At 44.3% G+C, this 21875-nt stretch overlaps 1 protein-coding gene across 5 annotated transcripts in view; it reads left to right on the plus strand.

Moving 5' to 3' along the window:
* TMEFF2 (transmembrane protein with EGF like and two follistatin like domains 2) overlaps positions 1–21875 on the plus strand; it is a 553100-nt gene that overhangs the window by 498244 nt on the left and 32981 nt on the right. For all 5 annotated transcript variants that reach the window (XM_063399875.1, XM_063399874.1, XM_063399877.1 and 2 more), the window contains 2 exons: positions 1555–1651; positions 21615–21763. In XM_063399875.1, the coding sequence (XP_063255945.1) occupies positions 1555–1651; positions 21615–21763 (246 nt within the window). The remainder of the gene's footprint in view (positions 1–1554; positions 1652–21614; positions 21764–21875) is intronic.

A 21875-nucleotide genomic window follows, 5' to 3' on the forward strand; every position in this document is an offset into this window, starting at 1 on the left:
TTTTCAGTTTAATACAGTCTAAATTCAAGCATGACTGATAAGAAATTAATGCAGCATAGTCCATACCTAAAAATACCAACACTTCCTTTGACTATATCAAGGCTCATGAAAAAGGCATTTTAGATAAGTCATCTACCTTTGGTATTTCTGTGATTTCTATCACTATAGTATCTAAGCATATCACAATATTTTAATATACTTGTTTCCACATTCTCTGTTGGAGGAAATGATGTTATTCCTGTTATCACAAAGTGGGAAGCATGGCAGAGGTTACATAACTTGCCCAGGACAGGGAAACAAGTTTGTTGAAAAACAGGCGTGGGAGCCACACTTGCTCTTCTGTGGGCAAAAGCCCTTTCTCCTCAAACAGCTTTGTGAAAGCCTGGGATTCTCCTCCTTTTTTGAGTAAATAACAAAAGCAGCTTATTCAAAGGCAGAGCGCTCTGACACAAAAGCCTCTGGGAACAACCTGGATGTGCATCAGGCAAACGATTTGTCCAGTGGATTTCTCCAGCGTGTCCGCCAGCTTTGGTGGGTTGCACCCAGGTGTGCAGCAGCCTGCACCACGGTGCTGACTCCAAATGCAAGAGAGATGACACTGCAGAGGCTGTTTGTGCAGATAACAACATCAGTCAGAGCTGATTGATGCTTAAAGTCTGCGTTGGTTAAATAACTCTGCAACTGGCAGAAAGATATCGCCAGGTATGGTGTCTTGCTAGAGAGAGGTGTCTTTCAAAAGATATCAAAGGGTGTATATACACTTCAGTAGAAACACAGATAATGTTTCTTTTGGATCTTTTAACAAACCTTCTTCTTGGTGCCTACCTTAGTGGTCTCTTTCTGTCTTTCAGTACTCAGCTGAGTGTATTTTTTTGCAGTCCTCTTACACCCTTTTTTTTTTCCCTTTAGTTCCTTCTTGTTTTTGACTTAGGGGCCAGGTACAAACCTTACACAATTGCAGACATCAGCATTGACTTTGCCCTGGTTTCAAATTTAACCTATGCTGGAGATTGTCCTTTCCTCTGGACAGCACTAAATCTTGCCTGCCAGAGATAACTAGTCCTTGGGGCTCATAGCTGTGCTTCCGCAGAGAAAAATGTTTTGCCTTTGGAGTGGACTAGATTGCACCACATGGCAGGTAATTTCAAAACATGTTTGGGGAAAGCATCCCCTTGGGGCAATCTCAGGGCCTTCACGGGTAAAGGACACGAGGCAGCATGTGATGCGATCAGTGCCCCTCCATTTTTTCCAGGCAACAAAGCAGTAAGGCTCAGTGGGGACATGACCTTCCTGGGCTGCAGATTGAAGGGGTCATTGTTTAAGGAGAGAGAGAAAAGGAAGGGTTTCCCTTTTAACTCTGTAATTGAGGGGATTTATCACAGGCCAGCGTGGAAGTCTCTGTGTTGGCACACTCAGGAGCGCTGTTGGCCGGCTGTTGGCTCTGTGAGCAGCGCATTAAGCTGATGCAGTGAATAGATTTTTCTAGAGAGAGAGAAGTGCTTTGCTACAGTGCTGTCTTTACTAATGTGTGTTCTTCTGCTTTCCATCAAACAGTCAATGAAGGCTCAGGTGAAACCAATCAAAAAGAGACATCGACCTGTGACATTTGCCAGTTTGGGGCAGAGTGCGACGAAGATGCAGAGGATGTTTGGTACAGTAATTTGCTCTACTCCTCTATTTTAATGAATGTTGTATTATTTAAAGGTACTGTGGTTTGGAAAGCATTACAGATGTTAGATACTCAATTTTCTGCATGCAGAGATTCATCTCAAAGTGACTGAGGTGGTTATTACTCTGAAAAAATGTATAAAACACTCTGGTTCATAATTTTGGAACATGCACAGTTTAGACCAAGTTTAGAAACACAGTTATCCATTTTGTTGCCATTTTAACTTATGTTATTCCATCTGGGGTTTTACAGCTTCATACTTCAGTAAAAAATAGAATTGGGAAAAATAATTGACCTGAAGCTTTTCCAGTTAAAAAGTATCATTAGTATTATCATCATGTTAATTCATGTGTGGCATTAGAAGGGCTGGGAAATATGTCTCACTTTTTCCTAGTTTGCTGGAGTTGAAAACCTGGCCTTCAATTGCTTGAAAAAATGAGTGTACATTTAGACATTTTCTCAATGGAAATGGTTTTAATTTTTATTTTTTAAAATGGGTTTCAAAATTATTCAGATTTTTTTTATTTTAAACCTTAATTACATAAGCTGAAGGGAAATAATTCTATTGACTCAGACTTTAATTTTTCATTTTGTCTAGGATATATGCAAGTTCATATTAAGCCAACTCTGAGCTAATCATTTCGCTGTGATTTTGGAACAGCCAATAGATCAAAAAGGTCACTATTCACAGAGCTGTATTTCTAACACTGCCCTAATGCCACGCCTCATGTTTCTCTCTAAGTAACTGAAACAGATTTAGAGAGACAACAAAATAACCATGCAAATGTCAGAGCTGTTGTCTGGAGGTGCTGCTGGAGTTGTGGCCAAAGAATGGATGTGCAAACTGGGCAGTGAGGTGTCAGTAGAACAACGAGGCCAGAGCTCTAGTGTGGAGAATCAGAATGGAGCAGAGAGGAGAAAGTAAATGAATGATGAACATGATAGCTGGGCCCAGTGTTGGGCAGCTGACTCCATCCATGCAGCCTTGGTCAGGCATGAAATTAGGAGCAGTTCTGCTGTTGAGTGAAGAAGCTCAGGAATATGGTCATGGTTATCCATTTGTGCTGGTTTTGGTTTTGTCTTGCCAGCCTCTTAGTAAACAGTAATCTCAGTTTCTAGTCCTTAAAAAAACCCTGAGCAAACCAACCACTGACACCTTGCTCTGGCTTCAGTTATCAAAGGAAATTGTGGTGTTGAAAAACAGGAGCAAGGTGCATCCTGGTTATGGGTTTCAGTAATGTATTGAAATTTGTGAGTAAGAAATTGCCTAATGTTGACTTTGCTTAAGAAAATTACCCCAGGTATTATGATTTTCATTGTCTCCTTGACTGGTTGTCCTTGAGAGCTTTGGTGGTGCAGTGTAGAAACAAAACCGTGGTGAAATTAATATATCAAAATTCGCAGTCTAGTGCTCATGTTTTCATAATTAAGTGCGCTTCCAAATTGGAAGGCAGGAGAAGAGAGGGGCAAGGAATAAAATTAGCTACAAGATAACATTATTAATCATAAGCACTCAGTAGCAGTGTTTATTTTTTTCCAGAAATAGCTTGGTAAAACTGCCTGATCCAACTTAGCCCAGTGTTCCTACTGCAGCTTTTGCACAATCTAATTCCTCCCCTTTGAAACAACTTGGCTTTTACAGAGCAGAATAACGATGCAGGAACTGAGGTGCTCAGTCTTTATTGATAGGCACTCTTTCTGCAGGGGAAGGTGCTTCTGGGGGCAGGAGGCAGGGAAGGGCTGGCACTCGGAAGATCCCAGACAAACAGTTAGGAGGTTGGAAAGCCGACTGCCTTCCAAAAACCCAAACCCCATGTAAAGCCTGTGAAGGGTCTGCTTTGAAATAAGCAACTTCATATGCCATAACACAGCTCTATTTTCCTGTCCTCGCCCCCTGATTTGTCTTGGATGAGCATCTTCCTAAACAAAGAGCCTCCTGGCTGTCAGCGTTTCATTATTTTTATTTCTAGAATAAAAGTGCACTGTATATGGAGGCTGTAGATCCCTCTTTCAAATATATGTTAGAGGCACGTATTGCCCCACTCCCCTTGCCAAGAAATGCAAATTTATTATTTGTTCACTATTTTTATGTGGATCAAGTAAGTATCAGACATGTAAAAAGGGTTCCTCTAGCTCTCTCACCTGACTGATGAGGTTTGTAAAATCCAAACAGGGTCAGCAGTTCCTGGTGGTCCTGGCACCTGTTATTATAGAATGTCAATCCCAGCACCAGCAGCAAGTCCCTGTCAGTCAGGAACAGTTTGAGGGTGCAGGGTCAGTGCCTGATCCGCTCCAGGTGAGAGGAATGCAGGCTGGTAGCAGAGCCAGACTTCAGAGTGCTGGAGATGCAAGGCTGGCTGTTCGCCTGCTATTTCTAGGGTGCCAGAGTAGATCAGAAAGGAGAGCAGAGGTGTGATAGCAGATGTGGTTGGGCTGCTGATGATTTAAAGTGACAATTGACATTCTTCTGCACTGTCACAGTCTATATCTTGCAGACCGTTATCTCTGGTTTAACTCTTTTTTTTCTTTTTTTTTTTGTTATTCATTGCCGGTTGTCACTCATCTCAATTGTGCTATTGTACAGTGTCATCATTATTTCTAAATCTTTTTATTTGCGTAAAACCAATCTGTTAATGGCTAGGCTCCTGGGATTCTAATGGGGGGTTGGCACACAGATTACTTGAAGGGGTAAGATTTGTGTGAACATTTTCTGGAAAGTACAGAGAAAAGGCAGGAAAGAAGCCTCTGTAATAACAGGTTTTCCATGGCATGTAGAAGCACACATGTGTTATTATCCTATTCTGCAGTCAAGTATCATGAGAGTGAATGCAATTTGGCATTCCATTAGTGAATCTCTTTCTCTAAGTTAAAAACAAAGGCTGTTCACTTGAAAGTCTTGCTGCTTTAATATGTGAAAGCTTCTTGTCACTAAGAGGATCATGCATTACTGGCATTATTCCCACCTTTAATGCATTTTGCACCAGTGGGCTTCATGAATATTTAAAGCAGGGCAGTGGCTACACTCTTTAGCACGGGGTTCCAATCTATTGGTAAATCAGACATTTGGTGTTGCTTGCTCTGGGTTTTGTTTCTGAGCTGGCTAAGGAATAATTGATTTTGTAAGACAGGGCTACTCAACATGACACCCCGAGAGATATACTTAAAAGGAATTAAAGAATTAGGCGTAACGTTTGGAACCATGGTGTATTGCTCAGACCTTCCAAAAGGCATCTGTGAAACACTCAGTGTACATAAATAGTGCTCACCAAATGAAGTGCCTGCTCTCTGCTGGAGTGGCTTGGTCTCAGTGCAGAACCTCATCAGAAGCCTGGGTTCCAGCATTAATCTTCTTCTTATGGGCCACTGAGGAAATAAGAGCACTCCCTACACTGGACAAGCCATGGTTTGGATAAATATTGGGCAGCTGGTTCAGAGGTCCACCAATATGTCCAAGTGGAAGGAGATAAATAATAAGAAAGATCCTTTGGTTGAATTTCCAGTTGGAAAATGCTGACAATAGAGAGGACAGGAGTGTTTTCTTAAAACAAAACTAAAGCCTGCAAACCTCTGACTTGCAGAGTTAATCAAAATCAAAATGATGAATTGGGGTTAAATATGCATACTTTCCCTTTGAATTCCAATATCAGCAGGTCAGCCAGCAGCAGTGTGGAGGTGCAGCAGTGAGATGCAGGTTGCTAGCTGGAAGGCAAACACACAGTGGTGTGTGGTGTGCTCAGAGAGAGCTTTCCCTACAGCCTGGCAGTGTCCAAGGAGGGGAGGAGTCGAGTCCTCCTCCAGAGTGCTCCCCTGCCTGCCCCTTCCTCCCTGCTGGAGGCTGCAGGTGGAGGAGAGGCAGCAGTTCCCTGGCAGGAGGTGCCTAACCCTGAAACCACTCGAGGGTTTGCTCCAGTGGCTAAAAGGTGCCTAAATGCCCCTGCTGCTTCCTGCAGCTTGGTCCCACTCACCCCAAGGACTTCTCCTTGGCTGGGAGTGGCATATCATGCTCTGCAGTAGGCACTGTTCTGATGGTAACAAACTTTCTTCCCTACTCACAAGCCTGGCCAACAATGGAGGCGCCTTTCCCATTCCTTGCAAGTGGACAAGGATCCCACTGGGCTGGTTCAGCTCAGGAGGAGATGCTGAAGCCATTCTGCAGGGTCACTGATGACCCCAAGCAGGGAGCTTGGAGGGAAGCATCCAGGCCTGGAGGAAGGAGCTGGGCTTGTTCCGTGTGTGTGTCAGTGGGGCAGGAAGGAGGGCTGGTCCCAGGGGGGCTGTGTGGCGGGTGGCATTCCCAAGTGGCATTCCCGGGTGAGGCAGTGACACTGCAGCGTAATTACAGCAGGTCCCTGTGTCCTATGCCTCTGTCCACATGACTGGGACAATAAACTCCACTCACCCACAGCAGCCAGGCACACAGACAAAAGGCATGACGAAGATGAGCTCTTTCAGTCCCTCGTTTCATGCTTTACTGCTGATCACTGGTACACTGAGTTTGGGTAAACGCTCCTGCAAGGCGGGCCCACAGTCAAGAGGCAGTGAGGAGGGTGAAACCACATTCTCATGCAAATAAGTGGCTCTGTACATGGCAGATATCTGTGCAAATCATGCAGCTGCCATCTGCAGCGACCCCTGCAATCAATCCTGCCCCAGCAATCAATATTTATCTTTATTATAGTACAGAAAGAAAACATATAAAAGAAACTAATGATTTTGCCGGCTTCTCGATCCACGCAGCAATTAGGTCAGTCAGCTTTGTGTCCCTTCCCCCTCCCATCAGTTGCTCTCAAGTAGAGCATTTGCAAACAAGATGCTGTACTGCTATAAAGTACTAAAAGGTAGTTTGAAGTCTCACATACATTACACGGGTATTGGCTGCTTCGTGTTCAGCAGTGTGTATAATAACTATGTGTGACCTACTTGTTCCAGATGCAGAAACAACGAGCTGCTTTAACATCTGCAGTGTCCCAGGCATTATACAGTAGATACACTGCTGTTTTCTGCTGCTTTTCATTCTCTTCTAGTGAAAAAGTAGATCTTTGTTCATAGCTAGACATAACACACACATGTTGGACTTGTGCTCAGATAAGCACAGGAATGGAATCATTAAAAATACACAATTCTGCAAAACCTTAAATTTCTGCTTAACTTGACATCATACCTAAGGCTTGAAGTGAAGCTGCTGCTGCATAAATCTTCACATGGAGCTTAGTAGTCCTGTCTAATAAGAGTCCAGGTAAGAGTTTGCAGAGGGAAGTAAAGGCACTGGAGCACAATCTCTGCATTGCACAGCAGCAGAGGACCAAGCAGGTTGCACCCTCTCACACCCATGTCACTGATTTACCTCTGTCACCTTAACCTGATAGCAGAGCTACCTCCAATGCCTGCCCAGAAATTAGCTCACTTCTGTCTCTGTTACCTGGTAGTGTTTCATTTTGGTGCATGTTCTGTGGTTAAAAGATTTTGAAATAAAAGGAAAGCAGCTGACTTCCAGGGAAACTGTCGAGCTGCCATGTTGAGATAAGCATAGAGACACCGTTCAGTGGGTTGAGAGTCAGCAACATTGGAAAAAATGTAGCCTAAGCAACTGGAAATTAGTCAATGAAGCATTTGCAATGAAAGATAAAACATGAGGAATATTAGAAAAAGCAAGATGATGCCTACCCCATCTGTATGTTACGTTTTAATTAGGAAGCCTGCTCTGAGAAGGGGCCAGGTTGGAGGTTTTTATAGGAGGCTGGTCAGCCAGATCCTGCTGCCTGGAGCATGAGAGCTGAAGAGAGAACCTAGCCATGTTTCTTCATCTGGGACTTGGGGAAAAAAATGCCGCATGAACAGACACAGAAGTGGGAAAACTAGCAAAATACAAAATTGTACCATGAATTGCTGTCCACAGCACAAACAAGAACATTTCAGCTTAGGTGGAAGATTTGCTTATTAGGAACCAGTGTCTAGACACCATGTTAGGGTCAGAAAATAAGGTCCCCAGGTAGGCATTGCATGAATGCCGTGGTTCCTGTCAGGTTTGTCTCTGGCAAGCTGCTGAGATGTTGTAGGATTCCTTTAGAGGGCAGTTTCAACCTAAACTAGCCCAGGTGTAAAAGTGACTTCGTACCCAACGATAAACAAGCAAAGTTCCCCACAGTCTTCAAAAGGACCCTAAATCAAGCCAAAAACAAGTGGTTTTCCTCTCAGAAGGAGTCTGCAGAAGGAACCAGAAATGGTGTGGAAAAAGCAGTTGGCTTTATCTTCAGCAGCTCCAAGAATAGCTTATGGTCCAGTTCTCCAGAGGAGGGTGAGGGAATGAGAACCTTATGTTTCTAAACTGATTGCACTACTAGTGGCCTGGTGAGAAAGTTATACTTGGAAGAATGATGGCTTATTTGGCCATCTGGTGAAATTGTTTTACTCTACATATATATTATTTGGGTTTAGTTAAAGCCAGCTATTTTTCCTAGTCAGGTGAGTTTCACAGAATCACTTTATCATCTCTGCATCCTTCATCCTGTGCCAAAATAGCCTATTTAATTTTGAAGTGAGACTGATTTCCAACTCCTTTAGGATGATGGTTGGGAGAATTTGACCTTTCTATCCATTGAGTCAACACAATCCTTCAGAGGCTTATGTTCATTTGAGTAAGTCCTGCCTTTCCAGATTCTCAGGATTTATTTTCTTAATAACATTCTTGGGAAAAAAAAAAAACTTATTTTAACATAAGCCAAGATCGTCTGGAGTTACTTATACTGCATAGTGTTTTATTACCAATACACTTTGGAACACTCTGGTAAATAATTCTGCCTACACAAAGAAATTGGCTATATTTTCTCTATACATCGAGGAAGTCTGTCATGTAGACTATATATCATGGCTCTAAATGTTCTCAGATAAATGCAGACCCACATTGTATTCCATCTGTACTACTCACCCAAGCAGGTTTTTAAGGACACTATACGACACATCCATCTCTTATCCTAAAACCAGAATCCCTAACATTTGCTTTTGTAATAAAAAAGGCATTTTTTATCTTTTGCAATTACAGCAAAACCTGCTGTGTGTCCAGGGAATAATACTCTACACAGTCATAAAGCTTACAATTATTTTTTTTTGCTTGTACTCGTCTTTTTAGATGCTCACCCAAACTTGGTTTTCAGTTTAGAATGTGAACTTCCAACTTAGGGAAGTCAATGAAAGTTATCCCACTGACTTCAGTGAAACAAAAGTTCTCTCCCAGTTTGATAACTGTGGAGTAACTTCTCAGTAGCCTGTGGAGCCTTTTGCTGGTAGACGGGAGAACAAACTCAGTTGGAATGTGAATGCTCTGTCAGTCTTACAGTGCAAAGGAATAACTTGGAAATTGTGATGATAAAAGCAGAATTTGCCTTACTGACTGCTTCAGTTGCTTCAGAGGAAATGTTGATTTGTGAAAAGCCAAAAATAATTTCTGAGATTTGGGGAGGTTTCGTGTCTTACTATGCCATGCTCTTATAGGAGCAAGACAAATTGTTCAAAATTCAAGGGGAGGAAGACTTGTAAGAGAGAGTCATCATTTGTCTTTGCAATTAGTCGTCTGTCAACATTAGAGCTGGGGGAAAAAAAGCTGCAATAATTTTAAAAGCGTGGCTCAACAGAGACCAGTTTTCCTGTTAGGTTTCCATGGCCAAGATGCCTATCCATGTATGTGTGTGGATGGGAGGCATGGGTGGTCATGGCAGAGAAGGCTGAAGGGGCAGAGGACTGTGGAAGCAGGGAGGAAATGTAAAGATGACTTGCAATTAGTCCAGTTGGCTGCTTGCTGAAGACTGGGGAGGAGCTGCAGTGGCTGCACACTTTCAGGGGCTCAGGGAGGGTTTTGGGGATGGAAGGGAGTTTGTCCTCTCCTGCCTTCCCTCTGCTTGCCTGGGAGGCTGGAATGGCTCACCCAGCGTGAGCAGGTGAGTTACAGATTAAGGTGGCAAGGGCAGCTGGAGGATGCGGGGTGGCAGCATCAAAGTCCTGTGGGACTGTGTTAATGCCAACCTGCACCTCTCACAGAGGTGTGTGGGGCAGCAACAGCATCCCTCTCTCTTTTCAGGAAGAGTCTGGACACAACATATACACATGACAGCATGGTGGAGAGCCACCATTTCATGTGCCCAGATCAACAGAGAAGCAAACGAACCCAGGGTTCGTTTGGGTTTTTTTAACTCCTCTGCCATCAGCTATGGCTGTGGTTTTCAGTCCTGGGTAGGAAAGTGTCTCAGCCTTCTGAGCACGTGCCTTTATTTGCATTGGGAGGAATGGTTTTTGCAGTCTGTTTTGTGCTCCTGCTGCAGTACAGAGTGTTGCAAAGATCACCCAGCTCCTGCTGCTTTGTGGGAGGAACGCAGGAGGGTCCGTCCCTTTGGGCCCTGCAAGGGAGGCTCGGTTTGTACTCCCACGGTGACACTGGTTGTGTAACCCCATGGCTGGGACAGCCTGGGCTCACCAGGCTGAGAAAGTGCTTGTAGGGGATGATAATATGGTAATGCACATCAGATATTAATGTGCATTGACACATAATCGTCTGCATCCATCAAGGCATTACAGCATGAAAGAGCAAGTGCAAAGGCCTTGCAGAGCGACGTGCTTTTGCACCTTTCTTTTCCCCCTGTTTTCTCTTAGCCTTGTGTATTTAAAAGCAAGCTTCCCTCGCCTCCTGGCCCCCCATTTAGGCAAAGCCCTCCCCCAGCAGTAAAGCGAGCGGTGCCTTCCTGACGGCCTATTTAGTCGCAATAAAAAGCCGATTGGCCTAATGCGCAATCAGGAAAGGAGTGACATTTATTGCTTCAGTTTTATGATGCTGTGAACTGAGCAAGATTTGGAGCCTTGCAGTGCCTTCAGGGGGCAGGAGATCACCAGCAATGAATTGTATTTATACCTTTTCCAATTTCCTACTAGCGTTCTAGCAATAAATAGACTGTGTTGTTATTGAGTTTTATGTAAGTATGTTTACAAAAGCAGGAATACAACTTTGTAGCTCAGAATTACATGTGTTGGCTAAATAGATCAGCAGAGAGAATAACTATGTAAAACACTGGGAAAGCACCTACCAATTTATTATCAAATGTCTTAATAGAATGCTTCATCTCTTCCATCCCACTTTATGTTAACTATTAAAATAGAACTGCATCCATTGCAGAAGGTCAGAGGCTCCTTCACACACCCGTGTAGGAACATCAAGGCCACGGTTTGTTCACACATCTAAACCATTAAAAATACATCCCATGCATTAAATATGAGCCTGAGGAAAACTCAGTAGGAGCTGACGCACAGGGCTGACCTCAGTTCCCACAGCCCCTGCAGAGTAGCAGGTGTCCCTTCCTCACAGAGCCCATGTCCTGCCCCAGTCCCTTCCTAGGTGTAGGCTGCAGCTAAAAGCCTGTGTGAGATGTCCCAAGAGGTACAGATTTAATTGCTCTGTCTCAGCCTGCCCATTTTGTAACACAGCTCTCCCCTGTGGAACAGCACAGGTACCCCAGGGACTCCTGTCCCGGCCAGTGCACAGCACTTGCTCCTTGCTAGGTGGATTCCACTGATCTGTGTGCCAGCCCTGAAGAAGGTTACTCTCATCCCATTAGTTTGATGGCAAGGACATGTCCTTGAGATGGCACATTGCAGTCATTTGTCTGTCTTCCTTTCCCTGGCAGCAGTACTGGACCTTGGGGCTTGGTCCCAACAGCAGCCAGCCACTGTGGTCATCAGAGGCAGCAAGAGAAAGGCAGAGCCCCAGCCAGCAGGAATGCCTGGTTTTGTACAGCAGCTTTTACCTACAGACCTGGATGCTCCGAGGAAAAAAGGGTTACTACTGCAACCTCCTTCTTGCAAATGCAGTGATTTGCTTGGGTCCCAGGGTCGCACCTGTGGGCTGAGATCTCATTCCTCCATAACTTGAGGCCTGAAGGAAAGCCTGGAAGTATTCTCCTAAAATTTCATTGAATAGCAGACTGGATTTTGTTTTGTAGTTGAAGACAGCTGACCAAGCTGTGTATCCTGGAATATGTGGCCAGTTCAGATGGTGCTGCCTCAGGCAGGTAGCCGTGGTTAGAGTGTGGCGCTAATAACACCAAGGTTGTGTGTCCAGCCATTTCCTTAAGATGATCCTTCACCTCAGAGAATTCTGTGAATCCCTGAGGAAGGTGTGTTTAAGGACACACAGAGGGGTTTGTGGGGTGAGCTGGTCCAGGTTTGCACGTGTGGAGGCAGACTTTGCATTGAGGAATTCCTTTACCACAGTGTTCACTCATTCTAGGGAGGCTCCTCTTCCCCACCAGCAGTGGATGGTTCATGTGCAGCAAGGGATGGGGCTGGCAGCACACTGATCTCTGCTAGCCGAAAGGCCATCATCACTTTACTTCCACTGATAAGTCAGAGTCCACTTTCCACTTCCAGAAGTAACTTCTAGTGTCAGCAAAAGTTTTAGGAGAAATTTGTGGTTGGTCCCAGACAGAGCTGCAGTTCTTTGTGAGCAGATGGATCCTTCCTGTGTGGCAAGGCCTGTGCTAGGGCCTGCAGCTAGATAGTGTCCCATGCTTCCCACTGGATGTTGCAATATTCCCACTGGCTGTTCAGTCCGGGGTGAAACTGGGGGATTTGTGGAAAAAAAATTTCATTATTCTGCTGGCTTCAAGATTGGAGTGAGCAGTATCAGCAGTCTGAGGCACAGAGCAATAAACTGTTCATGAAGGACAGCCTCAGATGTTTACAGAGAGAGAAACAGTCAGCAAAGTTTTGTTTTAGCACAGGCCACAGAGACGTGAAGGACACCAGGGGTAGGCAAACCATAGAAAGGCATTTATTTTATTCTATGAGCTCTAAGTAAACTTTACACATTAGATACCTGCAGACACTTGAATTGGCACATGCAGAGAATTACAGTTTTCTTCTCTGGTCACACATCTAGCACGAGGGCTTTTCCATGACTCTTCAAACCCAGTCATCAGCCTTGTGATTCTCTGTTTGGCTTTAAAGCATCCAGTGTAGCAAAGATCATTTTATACAACTTAGTACCATTTAAATAAGAATTGATATTTAGAAGAAAAAAAAAAAAAAAGAGAGAGACATTTATTTTGCCCTAAAGTTGTTAGCACACAATTCAATGTACTATTGAGTGCACCAGAGGCATTAGGAAGCCAGGTGAAGGTCATACTGTAATTGGTGCTGTGAACTGTAAAAAGGAAGCAAAGGTGAAGTTCGTAATGTTTTTTGTCAAAAATTTAGTAAAAAAAGTTACAGGTCAAAAATGAAAGGGGAATTGGGACTCAAATTGCAGTGTCTTGCACTGCAGAAAAAAAAGATTTTTTTTCATGAGCTGCAGTCTCCAGGGCGACTTCTTGAAAACTGGAGGAGCATGAGACCAGTTCCTCACTGAGCTCTGGGAAGTAGCCAGTGCCCAGGGACTCTCCTCACACCTGTACAGCAAGGTGTCTCCAGGAGTAGCCCATGGTTTTGGAACATCCTCCATGAGCTGCCATGCAAAGGATGCTCTGAAAAATCCATGTGAATTTTTAAGCGTTGCCAGCAGCAGCAGCGTGGCAGCTGTAGCCCAAGCTCCTGGCTCTGTCTCCAGCTACACTCCCAGACTGTGTTGCATTTGGTATGCAAGGAAGGCCATCAGTAAATATTTTCACCACTTTAGTGCATTTTAGCTTGACATATGCCCAGTAAACAATATTTTGGGCTTTTGCAGTAAAAAAAAAACAACACCTGATTATTCAGTGCTTCCTTCTGTTATGATGCTTTGGGGTCCTTCAAATCATTTTCATTATGCACTACATAATAATAAAAATCTCCATGCAGTATGCTGATAATTCTGTGCATAGTCTCTGTGATTTCTAATTGTTTGAATAACAGGATGCAATTGAAATGCCATGCAGAAACATTGCATCACCCTGAGGGAATCAAGCTTTTCTCCTTTCACTCCTGGTGAAGATAAACATTTGAACAGTTGAAATAGGTGAAATATCCCAGGGAAGCCACCGTGCAAAGTCAGCATGCTAAAGCCCATAGTGCCATCACAGGGCTGCAAAGGACAAAAAGGAAAAATAAATTAGATAAATAAATGAGTAAATAACAATCATTGAATGGAAGGCACTCAAAATAAGCCGTGCTTTTCTTCTCTTATGATCTTCAACAGAAGAGAAGCACTAGCAGGCCAGGAAAGAAATATTGCATGCTATTTTTGTACTGCCACTATAAAATATGTATTGTTTATTGTTCTGCACTGCAGCTAAAGTTTTGCATCAACCTCAAAAATTACAGCAAAATTTGGTTTGAAGGAGACACATAGAATCTCTATTCTTTAAGCCTCTTAATGATGTTCTTAAGAGTGCAGTGATAGGATTTCAGTCTCCTGGCAAGCACAGACAGGTTGTAGGGTATGATTCATAGAAAGTGTAAAGCACTGTGTGCCAGTGTGCATTCTGAATATATATTATGTAGATGGATGTCTGCATGTATGTGATGTTCAGTGCATGCCAAACCAGGCAGTGATGCCAGGCAGTTTTGGGTGCCATCCTCTTGTGTGGAGGTCGAGACGGACACTGCACTCAGAGCACTTCTTTAAAACTTCAGAGGGCTTCAAACATCTGGACCTTGTTATCTAAAATCTCTCATACCTTTTCTCTGTAGCAATCACATGGGCAGCTCCACACAGCTCTGGCTCTTCCTCTCCTTCTTCTGTAGTAGTTCCAGCTAGCTCCTTCCTGTCCCTAGCACGGCCACCTAACCCTGTCTGTCCCTCATACAGCATCATCACCTTACCCTTCCTGTCCCTCTCACCACGTCCTGTCCTTCCCTCCCCACAGCACAGCAGCAGACTCCAAGTAATGGAGTAATGGTGGTACTCCTGTACCACCCAACTCACTCTTTTATCACACCCACAGCTGGGAGGGCAAGGCTGTTGCCACTCTTTGGTAATTAACACAGCTCCAATATCTTGGAGGTAAGATTGCTTTTAGCCCTATCTCTGTGTCTCCCCACAGTCTGTCTCCTCACACTCTTGGGCTGTGCTCCACATGCTGCAGAGACCACTGTGGGGTACCTGTGTTTGGCCAGACTACCAGAAGTCCCTGTGCATTGAGCATGTCAGGACTTTGTCTCTCTCTTGAAGGGCTGTAATGGTGCCAGGCCATGGCTTCTGTAGGGCTGTCTGTAAAACTCAGCATTGTGCTTGGAGATGGGCCGAGGGTCAGAGGCAGAAGCTCGGATTTATGTGGTGCTCTTGACGTGTCAAAACAAAGGTGTGTCCAAGCCATCTGGAGCAGTCCCGTTTTGCTGCCTGTGTGTGCAGGTGTCTTTGTGGGTGGGTGATGTACAGAGGCAGGTACAGAGGTGACCTGTCACTGCTCCCCAGTGAAGGGCAGTCACAGGCTGTGTGTCTGAACAAGGCTGGTCTGAGCAAGCTATCTGAGCTCCCAGAGGTTCACCTTGCCCAGTGCCTGCCTAGAGCTCTTTCAAATGTCTCTGCATGATGTTGTGTTGAGACATTAAACACCCCCAAAGCTGCCTGGGTAAATGAGAGCTCCCACCAGCCTCCTGACACGCGGCTGAACCGTGCGACAATGCCTGCTCCAGTGTCGAGGCATCGTGTTAAGCCTGGCTTCCCTTCAGCCTGCCTGCTGGTAATGTCAACAAAGATGCCCTGTGTACCAGAAAGAAAAACCTTGCAGGAATCCAAATGACAGAAAAGGCATTTGGGTCTGATTGCCAGGCTCTTTATGCAGGCTTATACTGCCAGGTTTGCTTCAAATGTCCAAATTTAATGTCCTTCTCGGAGGGGCGGGGACTTGGAGAGGTCTGTGCTGACATCCAGAAATCTGAGTTTCTGATCACCATTTTCTAGTCAGAGCAGAGGAAGATAAGAAATGTCTCTGGTGGAAATCATCACAAATGTACAACAATGTGTTTTTATTGATACACTGTTTTGTGGCAAAGGAAAGGCTTTGGGCTTTTTTATGCTGCAAAATATTGTTGGGGTTTTCATTGGGGTTTTTTTGTTTTGTTTTTTGGTTTTTGTTGGTTTTTTTCTGCCTGGAGAAAATATATGGCACTTAAAATTATTACAGAATGGAACTTCACCTTCCCTCTAAAATAGTGCTCTCTGAGACAGGGTGCGATCTCACACTTGACCAAATTAGTGTATATGCTCAAATATCAGAGCTCCTACTAGTAAAAATAACACCAGATTTGCATTTTCACATTTTTAGCTCTTGCCTCCCTGTCTCTTTGGTTTTATGCCTTTTTTCTTGACTGACAATTCTCTTTGTGGCAGATTTATTGCTGTTCTGCTGTTTGGACCCTGTAATCAACTAGACACTTGGCTGAAGACGTTAGTCATTTCATTAAGTACTTCTCTTTCAGATATCTCAGGCACAATTTTCTGTTGCTCTGGTTCCAAAAAGCAAATGACCCACGGCCAGCAAAGTCTGATTATGATTCTTTAATAAACAGAGGTAGCACCAACAATGCTCTCAGGTTTCCAAACAGCAGAGGGCTAATTAAAAGATGCTGAATGGGAAAGAGCTGCCATTGCCATCTTGCCCTGACAGAAATGTGCCTGCATCTGTTCCCAGTGAAACAGCTCTTTTGGAAGCATTGTCTCATTTATCCTCCTTGCTTCCCATCAGAGCTACATAGGAGACCTTCCTCATGCTACGTGCAGATATGGCATAGTAAATTTTTTAAATTATTTTTCAGTAATACATTGCTGGAAACAAAGACTGAATAGTTGTCTTAAGAGTAAAGATAAAGTATGGAGTGCATTTCTTTTTTTCACGGCTGTGTCACTAATGATTATATTCTATTCATGAACTAAGGAAATAGAATTACAGGATTCTCCTACCCTTCATGGAGAAAGAACCATTCTCAAATTTTATTGAGACTCCTCCTTAAAACGCAGTTCCTCCTTCCAGGGACAGTCCTTCATAGCCATGAATCCTCTCTTCAGTAGCTTGCTCCCTGCAGGCAAAGGTACTCTCTGTGCCCAGAAAATAATACCATATGTTATTTGCAGAAGCGTGGGGTGTTAGGAGACTGTGCACTCACCCATGCCTGCTTTATTGACCCCATTAATTTTTATGGAGACTGATTCAACAGAAAGCCAAGTTGGCTGCTCCAGCTTGGCCAAGCAGCCTGGTGCAGCACATCACCGCCACTGCTGGCACACAGACCAGGCTGAGGGCTGGGCAGCCTTTCTTCATGATCAGGATCCAGGCTGGAAGGGAGTTCTTTGTGCTCTTCTCTCGTTTCCCTGGGGAGGGAGGAAGCACAATAAGCAGGTGGAATCCCAAAATGCACGTGGGTTCCCCTGTGCTGCTGAGCACCCCCCTTTGAGTTCCTGCCTTGACAGGAGCTCCCAAAGCTCACAGACCAGAGGGCAGCAACACACACACAAGTCAATAGTGAGGCACAGGGAGGTGCCTGTCAGCATCTCACCTGCCTCAGGCTAAGCTCAGTTCTGCCAGCGCTCCCCAGGCACCCTCCTGGGCCTGTCTTGCATCTCACCTGCAAAGCTGCACCTCTGCCTGCAGACACCTTCTGGTTCATCCTGGGTATAACGTTCTCATGACAGGTCAACAGCGTCATCAAGCAGTGTTGCAAGATCCACCATAGGGAGTTAGCCCAAAATCCCCTCGGGGGGGGTGCCCAGGCTTGCCCCTTCAACAGTCTTTTTAGTTTGCTTTGGTGTTTTTTTCTTCTATGATCACCAAAGTAACCACATAAAATGCTGGATGTTCAGCTCCTCCAGGATTGTCATCATGTGAACTGAAATGAAATGGAATAAAATAAAATGTATAAAAGAAAGGGAATTCATTGGAGACTATCACAATGACCTGGAAGAAAAGACATAAGAAAATGAGCCTTGTTTAATGGTTGTTTATGGTGGCAGCCCAAATGTTAATCAATTAACATACGAGCCCATTACTTGAAGATATGAAGGGCCTGTGTAACAGCATATCTTCCGTTCTCAGAGGAGCTGCAGGGTATCTGCTGACATCTTGGAGGCTCTCTTTCCTCACAGAGGCTTTTAAAGCTGCATTTCTGGCTGCAGAAGGCATAGTTAAATCTTACACACGTATTCTGTGTGTGCTCTTAGGTACAGTTTCATTCTGTGACCCCCTAGGAGAACTCATTGACCTTCCCACAGTGTCTTGAGCCCCAGGAACACTCAGTCAGCCCTTCTATTGCCATGCTTTCTTCAGTGCTACACTTAGGAACACAGAAAGCAAATAGATTTATTGACAGAACTATAATGAAAAGTCAAATGCAGGATGATAGCACGGTCAGATGATCAAATTACTTAAAATTCAAGACATACCAGAGTGCCTCAGGGACTGGGAAGCTGTAGGCAGCCAGCCAGCCCATTGGACACACCCTTGACAGTGGGATGGATGCTGCCAGCCCAGTGCATGACAAGTGTTAGGGGGAGACTCTCTTCAGGGTGGGGGGCTTCTGTGTCCCACAAGAGCTGAAGGTCCTCTCTGTGCCTGGAAATTAACAGCACTGGAGCGCCATTGGTACTCTCACCTCACACACACCCTGAGCCAAGCAGGGCTGTCACAGTGTGGTTCTGGTTTAACACAACATCATCCCACTCTTGCATTCTATAATGCTTTGAGAGGCGAAGGCACCTTTACAGGTTTTTATTCAATCAAGTGCATTAAGTGCTGTTCATTATGTGTTCATTACCTCACTGGTGGATCCCTCTTAAGTCTGAGGTATTCTCAGAGGCTGCATTTGCCTGGGCACACACGTCTGGAGTACATGCCTCACCTCTTTCCCTGCAATTTGCCCTTCTGGAATTTGGCAGCATAGTCCAAATGGCAGACTATTGCTTCCTCCAGTTTGAAAAAATGTGTTGGAATACCATCATTTTCCCTGGTAAGAGGAGCACTATAAATTAGAAAGAGTCAGCAACACAGGCACATTAATCTTCCTGATGCAGTCCTACCTTTCGCACTTCCTGACACACATTTGATGTCGACTTAATTGTGCAGCCTTAAAGTAGGATTTGAGTATATAAGTGCAAAAGCAGTAATAAACTGCAGATGAAAGCTAGAAGTTGTCTGCTGAAAACTGTGCAAGGGGTGGATGATGCACAGATCCTTGCAGCAAGGAGATCGGGGTGACAAGTTTGGTGTTTTTTCTGCATCCCTCTAGCTGGCCCTGAAAATCAGGCTTCACACAGGAGATCCTGTAAGGCTTTGGACCATGGGGTGGCATCCTGGGGGTGTCCCTTTCTGCTCTCCCTGGCACAAGAGTGATCTGACCCCAGCACAAGCAGCATGTGATTCATGGTGCTCACGTGGCGTGTCCTCTTCATGCGGCTGCTGCAAAGGTTTGCTTGGAAAGAAAGGCTGGTGTCACGGTTGAAATTTTAGAATGGGGTCCAGAAAAACCTTGATTCTCTTCTCAGTTTTGCTGGAAGAGGTCAGGGAAGTAATTTGGGGTCCTTGTGTATTGGAAGGTATCAGAAGATGTAAATAAATGCCTAGTAGGCTCTGAAGGGGTCTTTGAAATTGGTGGGAGAGAGGTTGCTGAGATGGCAAAAATCCCTCACAAAGTGTTTTCCTGCATCTTGAAGCATTTAAACACCTTTAAAAATATGTCTCTAAAGTGTCTAACTCTGAGCATAGGTTCCTGCATCCCCTAGGTATTTTTGAAATTGCATCCAGAGTTACTGAGATTTCCCCTAAAGATCACCCTTTTGTTGTAATTTTCCCGTTGGCTTAATTTTCTCTTGACTTGAAGCATAATATATATTAACCTTCACTCATTTTTCTGTAGCAAGATGTAGAGAAGTGAAGCTGTTTCTCAGCTAGTTTATTACAAAAAAAAAGCAGCATATGGCTGATTGTGTCCCATCTGAAATGCAAATGGTGGAGCTACGTGGAAAGAATTGCTATTGCTTGAGCAGTAAATGTTTCCTAATGAAGTGAGTTTGACTAAGGTGGGAAGCTGGAAATGGCTGCAGGAAGAAATGATGATGGTTAATATTTCAGTGGAGCAGAACATTCTTATTCTGCTGATAAGGAGATTCTTGGGAAATGCACTGGATTTTTTTTCTTATATTCTGTGTGTTTATCAGTGTGGGGAAATTGCTACACACAGGGAGCTAGACGCTTTTCTTCAAGTTATGAAATCATGTAATTTAATTTATAACCACAGCTTTTCACCACTGGCCTCTTTCTGACTGAAGTTTTCTGTATCTTTTGAACATTTGGGGTAAATAGACCTACCCAGTGTAAAAAAAAAATCTAGAAAACAACTACCGGTTCCACTGTTTTCCATCACCCTGGGCACATTCCTGGAGGCCAGAAACCAAACAGTGATAAAGAGATCTGACCCACACTCTCTAATTCCCTTCTTCCTCTTTCCACCAAAGTTTTGTGTATATCCCTCTACACTTCCAGTACTCAAAGGTGTCCAGATGTCTGCTGCAAATGGGAGGTGGACTGACTTTTAAATGCTTTCTTAAATCAAGCAGCGAGGCTGGAGGCTTGACATTTCCATTACTTGGCTTTCCAAAGGGAGAGCGGTGGAGCTGGCACCGCCAGGTTCAGCACAACCCGTGGGCTGGGGATAGAGCATCAGTCACATTGCTTTGCCTTAATGTCAGAAGAGCCAGGAAGGGTTTAGATAGCAGCATGTGCACAATTACATGCTCAGAAGAGCTGGAGCAGCTGCCAGGTTAGACCTCTGGCTTTGTCCCCAAGTGAGATCACATTGGGTTTGCTGAGGCTGAGCTCTCTGTTACACGGCACACTTGGGGGGCAGAAGATTAGCGTGCCTTTCCCCTGCAGGTGCCCAGGGGTGTCTGGCGTTGCTAATGATAATGAAATAGGAAAAAGCTAAAGAAAAGAGTCTACAGCCTGCTGTCAATGGAAATAATTAAGTTTTTCCATCTTCGAAGCATTGGTGAGGCTTGCTGGGATGAGGATGTGTCCCCGTTAGTGCCTTGGTTTATATCCAGAGCAGACTGTGGAAGTGAATACCTGCCTGTGCTCTGGTTCACATCACAGGGCAGCCCAGGAGCTCACAGGATGGGCTCTGGAGTCTCTGGAGATGGCTCAAAGCAATCTGAGCATGGGGCCATCACTGCCTGCATTTGCCCACACTGTGCTCTTGGACATGGGAGCCTTCACCCTGCACAGAGCACAAAACCAGATCAGGAGACCTTCCTGGGTAACACCTGGGTGAGGCTATTTGCTTGCTGAGTTATCCAAGTGCTTCAGAAAGTGCTTGTGCTCAAAGTCTTCCCTAAAACAGCATTCATGTGGTTTTAATAGTGAGTGGCCTCTCTGTGTCCAGGAGCTGGGGAGATCCCACCAGCCTGAGGCACAGAGAGAGTGTGGTCACATCCCTGCTCCAGTCTCATCCTTGGCAGGTGGTTTTATCCCAGTGGAGTGAGAGGCTTCAGTATTTCATCTTCTGTTACAATCAGAGTGCCTCTAGGTGCTGTAATTATTTTCGGAATTAAATCAAAAGTCAATATAAACCCACATTTATATGGGCAATCTGAGGATGGGGTAATCTGGGATTTATATGGTATTAGATACAATAGACAGCACCTGAACAGAGGAGAATTTTGTGGCTCTTTTAGTTTGCAGGAAGGCTCAGCAGCTTGCTTTATCTGCATATCTCTTTGGTTTACGGGAGATTACAAGCGGTAATACAGTTTTCCATGTAAAACACACTTCTTTCATCTTTCTTTTTGCATGCTTTTATGTGCCTCTTTCCTCTCCCTGCATCTCATTTCCATTGAGAAATACAAATGACCCCTTGACAGAACTTTCCACTTTCATTATGTTGATTTGCATTGTACAGTCAGGATAATACAAACACTTATATTTCTGAGATGTATTTATGATGTCTTGAAAAAAGTTTCTCATATTAGCCTCTTCTTTTGTCTCTTTCTGTATCTTTTCAGGTGTGTGTGCAACATTGACTGTTCTCAAACCAACTTCAATCCTCTTTGTGCTTCCGATGGGAAATCTTATGATAATGCGTGTCAAATCAAAGAGGCATCATGCCAGAAACAGGAGAAAATTGAAGTCATGTCTTTGGGTCGATGTCAAGGTAACTCTCATAACAAAACTCATTTCAAAGAATGTTTTCAATTTTTGTTCAGGGAGAAAAAAAGAAAAAGGAATCAGGGCTGGCTTCTTATTTGGGAACTGTTACATTTCCA

The sequence above is a fragment of the Prinia subflava genome, chromosome 6, assembly GCF_021018805.1.
Source record: "Prinia subflava isolate CZ2003 ecotype Zambia chromosome 6, Cam_Psub_1.2, whole genome shotgun sequence".
Lineage (NCBI taxonomy): Eukaryota > Metazoa > Chordata > Aves > Passeriformes > Cisticolidae > Prinia > Prinia subflava.